At 29.2% G+C, this 12,559-nt stretch overlaps 1 protein-coding gene and 1 non-coding gene across 2 annotated transcripts; one reads left to right on the forward strand and one right to left on the reverse strand.

Moving 5' to 3' along the window:
* The first annotated feature begins 128 nt into the window (after nucleotides 1-128).
* Nucleotides 129-200, forward strand: TRNAH-GUG (transfer RNA histidin (anticodon GUG)). Its single transcript has one exon. It is a non-coding gene; the product is annotated as a tRNA-His (tRNA).
* Nucleotides 201-5,327: 5,127 nt separating this feature from the next.
* LOC137811253 (uncharacterized) lies at nucleotides 5,328-6,625 on the reverse strand. The gene is made up of 3 exons (XM_068612924.1): nucleotides 6,068-6,625; nucleotides 5,806-5,978; nucleotides 5,328-5,697 (listed from the first exon to the last, which is right to left on the reverse strand). Exons 1-3 carry the CDS (start codon nucleotides 6,572-6,574, stop codon nucleotides 5,580-5,582), a joined length of 798 nt encoding a protein of 265 aa, XP_068469025.1. The 5' UTR covers nucleotides 6,575-6,625; the 3' UTR covers nucleotides 5,328-5,579.
* Between the last annotated feature and the right edge of the window lie 5,934 nt (nucleotides 6,626-12,559).

Consider the following 12,559-nt stretch of genomic DNA (forward strand, 5'->3'; position numbering starts at 1 on the left):
ATTAGATATTGACTAAATTAGAGACTTGAAAGCTCTAAAACCAAATTTCCCAACAAAATTCATAAAAACCTCACAATTAAAAAAGTAACTAAAACCAGTTAATTTCAAGTTAACAATTTAGACATATAGTGGCTGTAGTTTAGTGGTAAGAATTCCACGTTGTGGCCGTGGAGACCTGGGCTCGAATCCCAGCAGCCACACTATTTGAAGTTTTACATACAGTAGTTTTAATTAGTGCATTTTAAAAAATATCAGAATCAACTTACAACATTGATTCTATTAAGATTTTCAATTACAAACTTTTTTTTCAAAAGAACATGTGTTTCAAATATTGTTTTAAACATGTGGTTATTTGAAATAGATTAACTTAATTTTAATTTAAATAAGGTATAATAATTAATTATATTCTTTTTTTAAAGATAAGATACTTAAATGTCAAATAAGTTTCTCTCAAACAAGACGAACACTTCATTACATAACACTAGTCAGGATTAAGGTGAAAATGATAATAATTTTTTGTGAGATGTCTATATAAATAATGGTGTTTAATGAATTATGTAAGTGTTAAGTAAATATGATTGTAATCAAATTGTTGGAAAAGAAGACGAATAATTGAGGGACATGAATGTTGGTAAGTGACTTTATATCATTGATATGATTGTAATTAAATTGTTGAAGAAAAAAAAACTCTTATGATGTATTTAGAGTAGTTTGAAGAGATTACTCTCAATTCCAAATAAAATAATTAGTCACTCGTGTTGACTAGTAGAGAGATAGCAAGAAAAGAAGATCTAATGTGTTTCTCGTAAATTCCTGAAAATAACACAAAATTGAGAATAAATCGTTCATATTCATCTTATAATCCAAAAATATGTAAAAAGATTAAAATTATTAAATCGAAGGTTGAATTATAATTATTTTATCAATTAAAGTCCATAAGCGCTTATCTTTTTGTATGAAATATTACTGAATTATGACATTTATCAGATGTGCATCAATATCATAGGATTTTATTATCGTGGTTCAGTATTAGCCAAGTAGCTTTAAAGCCTAATCTATTATTTGTTGGTTCCTCTGCTTTATTTTTTTATATAATTATGTTCCTTTCTTTGTATTATTGTTTAATGAATATATGATGAATTCACAATCTTAATCTTTTGTTAGTCTTTATAATTATTTATTTTATTATTTTCTTTTCACTTTTTCAATTTCAATTTTTTAGGTTTTATCTTTTATTAACTATGGTCGCAAATAATCATGATCAAGGTCTCTAGTCATATTTTTAATCCTACAAATCCATATTTTCTTCGTTCTTGGGAAAATTTAACACTTAATCGTATTTTCCTCTCTTAACTAAGTAATTTACGTCAATGGAAACACGACATAAGTATTGCTCTCGAACCCCAATAATAACTTATCCTTCATAATTAGATCCCTTGCATGAAGCTTGGAAAGAGATACAATCAAATGATAATATTATTGCTCTCTTGTGAGTCTTCCAAAAAAAGCATTTAGTCATGTGTATGGATACAACTTTTAAAATATGAAAAGATCTTCAAATATCATTTTTCTCATTTTGATAAGTTTCACATTGCACATCTTTAAGATCAAATTTAAAATTGTCGCTAAGATTCAAGCATTTTTTTTAGTATCATACTTGTCTTAAGATCTAATGAAAAAAATTGGAAATGTATAGATATATTTTGCAATGTACATGTTTAACAGTTTTTCTTTTGGCTTTGTTTTAAAGTTAAAGAAAAGGATGGGAATCATTAGATTCTTACGTGAATTTTATGGTATATATGCACAAGTTCGATCGTAGATAATCTTTATGAAACTCGTGACTTTTATAGTGAAATTCTTCAACATGAATTTTGTGTTCGATATAAGACAAAGGGCAAGGGAAATTCTTCTAATTTCAAGTATTCTACTAATCTATTTGAAATAGACTTAGACACCCCTCACCAATGCCAACTTGGTGGACAACCCAAGCCAATATCAGTTAAGTTTTTCAAAGTATCAATGTAAAATGTAAAACTATTTTAGCACTTATTTAGAAGTCTAAAACTCCTTCATACTCTATCAAATATGTTCAGAATTCCATGGTTAATCATTGGGTATTGCTTCCAATCCTCCTTTTTTATCCTTGATAGTAGTGTTACAAACCATATATATCCCTCCACATCTCTTTTCTTATTTCTTAATCCCAAGTGTTATGACAATCATATTTCTTTCTATCTTTTTGTTATTATTCATACTAAGCTCAAGTCTTTTAAATAAACAAACCAATGGAGGGTAATTTTTTTAGACTTTTCTCATGCACCAAAATCATCTACTTTGATAGTTATCTTGTCTATTTTTGTCTAAAAAAATGATTCATTCATCAATTACATAAGCTTAATGAAGAAGTTTACATGAGACCACATTCTAGTATAACCATCTCTAACCCAACTCGTATATGCAAACATTAGAAATCTCGATAAGACATAAAGTAAGATAGTAGACTATGTAATAAGAAGCTTAATTTAGCGATTCTTTCTCTTAGATACATTCAAAGCTCTAAAATCGTTCCTCATATGTTAAGATAAACCAACTGTCTTTTGCACCATTATTAGTTTAAGTTGATAATGTTGTGCTTCCTATAAATAGTATCAATCAAGGTTATCAGACTCGAGAGTCTACTCAGACTTGTGGGAGGCCAGTAAACCCGACTTGTAGACTCGTAAGAGTCTACTTCACATAAAAATTTAACAAAAAAAATAATTCATGATACCAATTCCATAATATTGAAATAAATATGTTCATAGACCAACAAAATAACTAAAACAACATAAATGTTATCAAGTTTAAAAGTCTCATTCATCTAATCCTCTAAGGTAGTAGTGGAAATGCTGAATTTGAACCACTTACAGACATCTGTTCTATTTCCCACAATATTCTTACTTCTAGGTGATAGTGAAAATGCTGAATTTGAACCACTTCCAGACATCTGCCCAAAAAATACAGTTTGTCCAAAAAAAAAAAAATACAATCTATCAAAAAACCAAAAGAAATCCAATATGCCCTAAACCCCAACCCAATTTTAAAAACCCAAACCCAATTGAAAAAACCCTAAACCTAATTTCAAAATCCCTAAGCCTAATTTCAATTCCAATATGTCATAACCCTAAAAATCTACACCAGCAGCTGAGCTGTGAGGTGCTACAACGACACAATGCGATGCGGTGCGATGAGCAATGCAGCGTGACAAATGGTGCAGTGCAACGGAAATGCTAGCACGATGACAGTGAGGAAAGCACCGTGAGCGTGAAGAGTGTAACTAGGTAAAGAAACCCTAAAATCTAACCTAATCATAATGGAACACACCGTTTTGAACCTTTTTTTCACAACTCGTTTACTCAACCTTGAACTCGCGAATTTGACCGAGACTGACCGAGTCAACTCTGAGTTTACTCTGAGTCGACTCGCCAATTTAAGGGTTAACCCTAGGGTTTGATAACCTTGATCTCAATGAAATTAACAAAGTTAAATAAGAACTTCATAATAAGTTTCACATTGAGGATCTTAGTTATTTAAAGTATTTCTTAGGGTTTGAAGTTGTAAAAATCAAAGTTGGTCTTATTCTAAATGAAAGAAAGTATTGCTTGGAAATAATTTTTTAATATGAATGTTGTAAACTAGCCAATTCTCATGTTAATCCTTTTGTAAAGTTGAATTTTGATGGATACCTCGTTATTGTTCCTACTTCTTTTGGGAAACATAGGTTTTGTTGTTTAACAAAATAGCCAATTTGTTTTTAAACCAAGGACACCTCACTTGTAGACAATCTTAGAAATTCTAATATATATTGAGAGGAGCATTAAAAATGAGATTGTTCTGTTTATTCATAATGATCATAAAATTCACTTCAAGTTTTTCAAAAGTGAGCTATATGTCAAGTTAGCAGACAATCTCTTGTTATAAAGTATGCATTCTTTGATAGTTCTTTAATTTATGGAAATTCCATAAGTAATCTACCCTCTCCAAAAGTTATAAAAAAAAATAAAAATAAGTGTTTAATTTTAGCCTCCCTTACTTGTGGATTACAATGGATAAAGTATTATTATGATGATTTGTGTTTCATCATTTAAGTTTGGCTTTATCAGAAAGTGCTCATGTCATTCAACTTGCCAAAAGATTTTCCTTTCATGAAAAAAACAAGACATCAAAATTGATGGTCATATCATTCAAATCAAGATATAAGAATCTCTCATTTTTCTATCCCATGTTCCCACCTTGAAACGGAGTATTAGATCTTCGTTAGATTTTTATTTTCTTTATAGTACTTATCATCTTTTTTTTTAACTTGTTTTGTTTTCTTATGTAGTTATCTTTAAATATAGTTATTTTTTGTGTTATTCCATCTCTAGTTTAATGAATTCATGAAAAATCAACAACATGAGTAATTTCTTCTTTATCTTTCAAAATTCTATTAGAATTTGTACTTACTTTCTGTGGGCAGACTTTGTGGGTATAAATCTCCCCGTATAATTCATGTAGACCTAAAAAATGACTTTTAAGTTGCAATTACTTATTAAATATGTCAAAACAATAGGCATGGAGCCATTTACAAAAACAGAGGATGTGGATTATTCTATCACAACTTGTAACAAAATTCGTCTTGAATCTTTGTCGTATGAACAACTGGTACCAGAACAAAAATATTAGTTACAGGCAGAAACCGACTATCTTTTAACAGCAAAATCCATGATTTCCATCGACTGTAGGGTTGGTGAACAGATCTCAGAGCTTTTCATAACCCAGGAACCATGTGTTTATCCACACAGTTCACCGATCGAGACATACGTCAGGTCACATGTGATGAGAGAGATACGTCTCCAATTTGTCCATGAAATATTCACAGGTTTCTTCTGAGCAAGAATAATCTCAAGCATTTTGGTATAAATGATTTGAAGAACTCAATTCAGAGACAAAATGGCTGGAGAAAGACACATCCATGAAAGTGATTAGCCAAAAACTTATTCTTAGTTACTAACTAAAAATACACTTGTTTCAAACCCATCACAAAAAGAGAATCACTAGATTCGTGGCCAATATCAGACAGAGTTCGGGCAACAAATTTTAACATGGAAGGATAGATGCAGCTACTAAACTATGAAAACAAAAGGTGTTTGGGTTGAGAAGCTAGATACAATTTAGGGTTATGAAATCCAGAGCAACCTGGTATCAACAATGGATGCAATTAATTAATCAGCAACCAAGATTTGATAAGGAAAATTAGCTGCTCATGAACAAAATTTTAAAACTGCGTACTAAGACGAAAAATGTTAAGAAAACACCGCACATAGTTACATGTACAAACAAGTTACAAGTTACATGTTAGAGCGAGTAGAAGGAACGAAAAAGACAGAGATAGGTATCACTTTCAGTTCAGTCTCTCATTTTCCGGTGTATGGTCTCTTTTTGTAGCTTACGGTTCGACAAATCAAACAAACCACACCATTTATTGCTTTCTTGTAACGTAACCTTCACATTCAACGCCGGTTAGGAATATATATACTAACAAACAGGTGGCACTCTTAATTATTAGCAGCGATCATCTCATTCGCCGTTTTCTCCGTCATTCCTCCGTTAACTTCCTCTTCCTCTTCCTCCTCCGCTTCCCACATGAAGTGCGCGTACGATCCCAGCACAGTGCTGAACATAAAATAAAATAATTAATAATTTAAAATAATAATAATTACTGCTGTTATTTTCGTTATTCTCTGTTTGGCTATGCGGGAAAATGTGAGATTATGATTATACCAATCATTAGGATCGGCGTGAATGGCTTGGTCAAAGTAAGATTTGGCTCTCGCTTCGTCTCTCTGCGTTTCCCATATTAGCGATCCGTAGAGCGATAGCAATTCGCCATCTCTAGGGTTCGCTAGAATTGCTCTTGCGTAATATTCCTCTGCTCTTGTAGTGTCTTTCTCCACCTGCATCATCCGTTCAAATTAAAATCGTTGACTCTTTTTTTATTCAATGAATCAATGATCGTGCTTTGTTTGTGGAGCGTTTCACGCACCTCGTGGAGGAATTTGCCGTAGTTTCTCAGAAGAAGCGCGTCCGTCGGGTTCGACTTCAACATCTCCACGTAGTACGCGTCCATTTTCATCCTATCACCGCCGTTTCCGCCGGTGAGGGTCTCGTCGCCGTGATGGTCACCGCCGCCGCCACTTCCGGATTGTAGATCCAACGGTATGATCCCGAAGTAGCTCGGCTTGCGTATATTGGCGTCGGAGAGGAATTGTTCTTCGTGAGGTATGATCGGCGGGCACGATCCGGTGCGGTTCAGATCCCGGCAAACGTCGGGATTCTCAGGAATACGTTCCGACGAGGCTCTGTTGATCCCGTTTTGCGGTGCGTCCCTGCGGGCGTTGGATTGGGAATAGTGCATTGAAATCGTGGAAAATTTCGCGTGGTTCTTCTCGCCGGCGAAAGAGGCTTGACGCGAGAGAGCACGTCGAGGTGAACCGTGGAAAACCGGATTCTGGACCGGCAGCGAACCGGTTCGGATGAGAGAAACTCCCATAGTTTTGATAAATTGAAAAGGATAAGTGTTGAAAGAGCGATCAACCCCCTGACTTCTAAAAGTGCAAACGGACCCCCTTTATATATCTCGTGCTGCAAAACGAATGTACTTTTTTAATCGAATATCAGCCGTTGGATGCGATGAAAGGCTGACCCAGGTGAGCACTATATTACGACACGTGTCCGGTTGCACGTTCACTCCTGCGCCGAATTGTATATTTGTCCATTTATTACCTATGAATGTAAAAGTAAAAACACTATTCATTACTGATACCAATTTTGTGATCCTTTGAGTAAAAGAATTCAATGTGTTTTTTATTTTTTTTATTTCCAAATAGAAGTATTCAACCGAAAAGGCATCTTTAAATTTAATCATCACAATAAGGAATACAATCAAATTTAATTGGTTTAAATTGCTTAAGCTTTACTTTCGAGATTGTAATTAAATTAAACAAGGAATAAATTGAACGGGTTAATTAAAACAATAAGTTAATGATTATTACAGAGATTTGAAAAGGGTCTGAATTAGATTCACAGGAAGTAGCTGAATTTAGAAGTCTTCATCCACTTTTTTCAATCATGTGAATGCGGAAAACAAGATAGAATTGTCAACAAATCACAAGAGTTTGATTGTTTATGTTCTCTGTGTTTCTTAATTGTTTTTCCAAAAATGTTTAACCACAGATATTAAGGGATAATTTCTTGTTATTCTCTATAATATATGACGATATAGAATGCCAACTACAAGTTTAAGGATAAATTTGTCAACCTAAAACAAATCATAGCTATCTCTGTATGAACAAATTAATTACACAGTTTTTTTTCTTCTTGATACAAGGTACCAATAACAGTACTTAGTGAAATGAAATAAAAAAAATTCTCCCCCAATTCTGCTGCAGCGGACTTGATGTTTCTCAACTGTTTACCTTGAAAACAAAAATATATTGATTAATGAGGTGAATATGTTTCTTAGCATTGCCTTGATGGATCCAAAAAACATTGTCTTAAAATTTTTGTATGTATATTTTAATAATGAAAATTGGGCACTTTAAGAGAGAAATCAAGTAAAAATTTCTTAAAAAAAAACAAAAATATTAAATTGGAAAAAAAGGAGAGTGAGACCACTATATTAGGAAAAACAAAATAAAGTAAATATAAATCTGAGAACTTTCAAAATTTATAAATTATCATCCTATATAGAGGATATATGTGAACAAATAAAAAACTTTGTTGGTTTTACATGTATAATCAACAAAGTAATCATTAAAGAGCTAAAGCTATCACCTTAAACACAAAAGTATAGAAAAGTGCAGAAACTTGTAACAGTGTAAATTGGGAGATTCCTGGTGTGGTTGTTGTATTTGTTTTTTTACATTTTACATAAATTCCAGAGACAGGAAAGCAGTAATGGCATGGTGGGTGTGATTTCCCATGTTCTCCAATGGTTTTCAATTGAAGATGGTTTTGTGTGAAATGAAGACAATTGAGTTGAGAGAAAGGGTCGCTTTTGTAACAGTGAATCTACCGGTTTTTGTATCAAAGTGTAATTTTTATTTGTAATTATAAAAATGAATAAATTATAAATTTGGATAAGTCTTCTCTCAGTATAAGAATTTGTAGGAAGAAGTGGTAATCAATAAACACGATTTTAGGATTAATGAAATTTGAAGGATTATTTTGATTAAAAAATTACATTGAAATTTATATACAACTTCTTAAATGTAAAATAAAAATAATTAAAATTGGTCCAGGTGTAACGACTTTAATATTAAATAAAAATAATTGAAGATTTCAATTTATTTTATTTTATTAAAGTCATATCACTCATATATAATTTAATCTATTTTATAATAAGTTTTCTTTATCCATTTTTATAATTACAAAATAAAACTACACCTTTTGATGTAAACTGAATACTATAAGATAAATCCTCATTGATCATCATAAATGGGATGGTTCAGGCAGGTCGTAACTAGTTGAAAATTTTATTTTATTATTATTACTTTTTATTTGAATATATATTAAAAAAAATTAATCATGTATATATTTTTTTAAAATTTAATTAAATAAATATTTTTTTTATTAATTTTATTAAATAAATTGATTTGTGAAATGCACTTTACATCAAAAAGAAAAATCATAATGATAGCAACAACTTTTAATAATGGTTATAAAAAAACTTTTAAATAGTTATGAAGTTGTCATTATTAAAGTTATTATGGAAGTTTTGTATTTTAACGAAGGTTTAGACTGTCATTATTAAATAATATTTTAATAATGGTGAACTTATTAACTATAATATAGAAAAACTATCATCAAATTTTCTTAAAAAAAAAACAGGCTGAAAAAACAAAGATGAATTTATGCAATTATTATTATTAATATTCCTTAAAACAACTTGTTAATAATCATGGTTAAAATGTCAAAACAATGACTATTTAATTAGTAACTGTCATTAAAACGTGAAAATAACAACAGTTTGTCTTTCCATAATTACCATTCTCCCATATGCATATTTTTGTAGTTAATGAACATGGATGGATTTATAAAAATAATTAAAACAATAATTGTATACAAGGTAACACAATGAAATAGAATTTTTTAAAATAAAATAACATAAAACACAATTATATTACAATATTATATCTGTTTTTTCAATTATGATATAGGATGAATTATTGATTATTAGTAATTAATATTTTATTTATGTAATTTATATACATTCATGAATTCTGTACTTTCTTTCTTATCCTTTACCAGGGGAAAAAAAGTAGGGTTGCTAGAAAATGTAACAATGCATTTGGACCCATTTTGCGTATCGTGAATTCACTTTGGAAAATGAGCCCCAGCCCACGAGAACTTCTGCATTTGCGTAACACGTGTACTCATTGGCCCATGTGATCTCACGTGATATAACGTTCTATGAGCCCAACGAGTGCCACTTGGATTTACTAACGTCGTTTAACTTCATTCCAATTTTCGACAAAAACAAATTGATTCGAATTTGTATGATTCCTAATCTCATGGGCTAAAACTTGTAAGAGACGTGGCACTATACAACTATTCATTATTCGTTTAATTTCAAAATATCATAAAAAAATAAAATAAAAATAAAAGTGGTACAACATATACCAAATATATAAAACACATGTTCCTCAAATATTCAGGAGAGAATCGTTTGCCAAAAGTATAAGATATATTAAAAAAAATACTTAATATGTCTTTTACTTTTTATTCGCACTATCTATTTTCATCTTTGTTTGGATGGTTGTTTATGTCCTATAACAAACATTATTACGATAAGGATATGGCCATGAAGATATGTAAGATTTCTAAATTGTAGGACATGAGGACACAGATCTATATATTATATAATTATGAATTATATAAATTGACAATAAAGATTATATTTTGGAGCAAAAAGATGTTTTTTATAACTGATTTACAAAGATTTGTTTCTTAATTTTATAATCATAATAACAATTTATACAATAAAATTTGAATTTTTAGAAAATTAATGTATGTTTCCTTTTTAAAATTGTGATCAGAAATTTAACAAATATTTTTTGAATTAGACACTTCACGGATACGTGTCCTACAAATGTCATACGAATATCAGTGTTTGATACGAGTATCGAACACCGACATGCCATTTAAGAGGAGTGTCCGACTCATATATGAACAACAAAACTCGGACACTTTTGTTAAATTATTTAAGTGTTACAATGTTGCGTTGATATAATAATATATATATATATATATATTAGTATATAATTTTATAATAATGATAGTAACGTTAATTATATATTAGAAATATAAAATGTTATTCTATAATGTATATAAAAATTGTTTTAACTGTTATTAAAGAAATAATATCACTACAAAAGATTTATTAAATAAAAATTAATTTTAAAATTAAAAATAATTAATTACTATATTAATTAAATTAAATAATATTTTAGAAATTAAAAAATTATTGATATTTAAACTAGTTTTTATTATTAATAAATAATTTTTATATTAATATATAATTAACTATCAATATTTTATCTAACAGATTAAAATCTAAATAATTAATGAAATATCAATTTAAAAACTATTTTATTAATAATATAAACTAATAGATATTAATAATTTTTATAATCTCTAAAATAATATATAATTTTATTAATATAGTGATTATTTATTTATTTTTAAAAAATTATTTAATAATTTATTTAATATATATATATATATATATTTATCTACCCATACTATTAGTAAGTGTAGGTAAAACTACAAAATATTTTGACCTAAATAAATTCAAAATAAGTACATTCCAAAATTTTGCATCAACATAAATTTAATGTTGATAAAACTTATGAGGATATCTACTAAATATAAATAAGATTTTAAAAGAACCATTACCTGCAATTATTTAAAATTTATGAAGACTATTAAATAACATAAATTTCTTAAGACTATTAAATATTATGTTAAGCCTATATTTATTTTTAAAATCTTATATAATTGTCATGTTTTTCACTGTGTATATATTATTTAATCCATATATAAAATGTATTAAGGTTACTGAAGAACTAAACAAGGAATCCACTTTTTCAATTTTTTGTTAACTACAAGAATAAGATACGTGTGGATATAGTTTGATCAGAACAATGATAATTTTTTTTCTTCATAAAACAGATAAATATGATCAGAATTGACGTTGATGTTAACAATGGAGGTTTAACTAGGTAATTGATCAGAATTGAGAACGGCTAAATAAGGGGATAATTGAAGCGTGTAAAAGGTTGTAATATGGTGCAGGTTCTCAAATACATCAAAATACTCGTTTTGTTTATACATAATCACAAAATTATACGTCTTATTCCTTTTTTTTTTTCATTGGATAAAAAGCTCGAAGTTCACTATCTAAATTTGGAAAACTAACTTAACTTATGATAATTTGATAAGTAATGTTACATTTTAACAAGTTTCAAATAAAATAATAATAAGTATGACAAATTATTTTCACACTTTAAAATATGTTATCTTAAAATTTACCATATGCTTGGATATTGGCCAACCATCTACTATACAAGAGTGTACATGTTTTTGTTAGCAGAGAAGTGTGAGATATTTACTGAAACCTGACTTGAATTTTTCCTTCTAATTTATTGTTTTCACCATCTATCAAATTTGAATATAAGATTTTATTAAGAAAATCCAAACCTAGTTTTATTTGGATTAATATAGTTTAATTAAAGACTTCCTTTATCTTTCTATTTTTTTTTATTTTTATTAACTTGGTATTATAACTACATATTTAAGTGGGATTAATTTTGCATAATGGTATTATTTTTAAAAGTTTCCCATAAAATTGACAGAATATAAACGTTTTAGTTAGCAAATGCTTCTAATCAGCAATTCAGGAATGTGAAACCTGGGCCCGTCTCATGCTCGTAGACCTTCTTTCCTTGGTTCTTGATGCTGGTGACGCAATTGGGCTTAGAAAAGCCCATTTTGTTATAAAAAAAGTTAAGTTAGTTGGTTCTACAGGTTTGTATGCAGTTCCAATCTACACCTTCATATTTTGAAGCTGCGCTCCCATAAAATTAGAAATTCCAACTTATCCTCTAATTTAGGATTTGTAGTTTTAATTTTGAATTATGTAATTTAAAGATGTTTCTTATGGATTTACATTGAAACGAGTTACTGTGATGTCAAATTAGATTTTTCAGGAGCAAGTTTCCAAACATTTAAGAAATCAATGACTTTATCTTATGGATACTAGTTTACGAAACATGTTTTGTCTAACATAAATAAATATTTCAATTGTATTTTAATCTATGTAACTGTTTCATTCGTAATATAAAATTTATATTTTAAATTTTGCATCCCAAAATACAAATTTTATATTTTAAAATACACAAATATTATTTTCAATATTTTAGAATCTGCAGTCTAAAAGGTCACCGTTTTATACAATTTAAAACTGAAATCTTAA

Source organism: Phaseolus vulgaris, chromosome 2 (assembly GCF_000499845.2).
Source record: "Phaseolus vulgaris cultivar G19833 chromosome 2, P. vulgaris v2.0, whole genome shotgun sequence".
NCBI classification, from domain to species: Eukaryota; Viridiplantae; Streptophyta; class Magnoliopsida; order Fabales; family Fabaceae; genus Phaseolus; species Phaseolus vulgaris.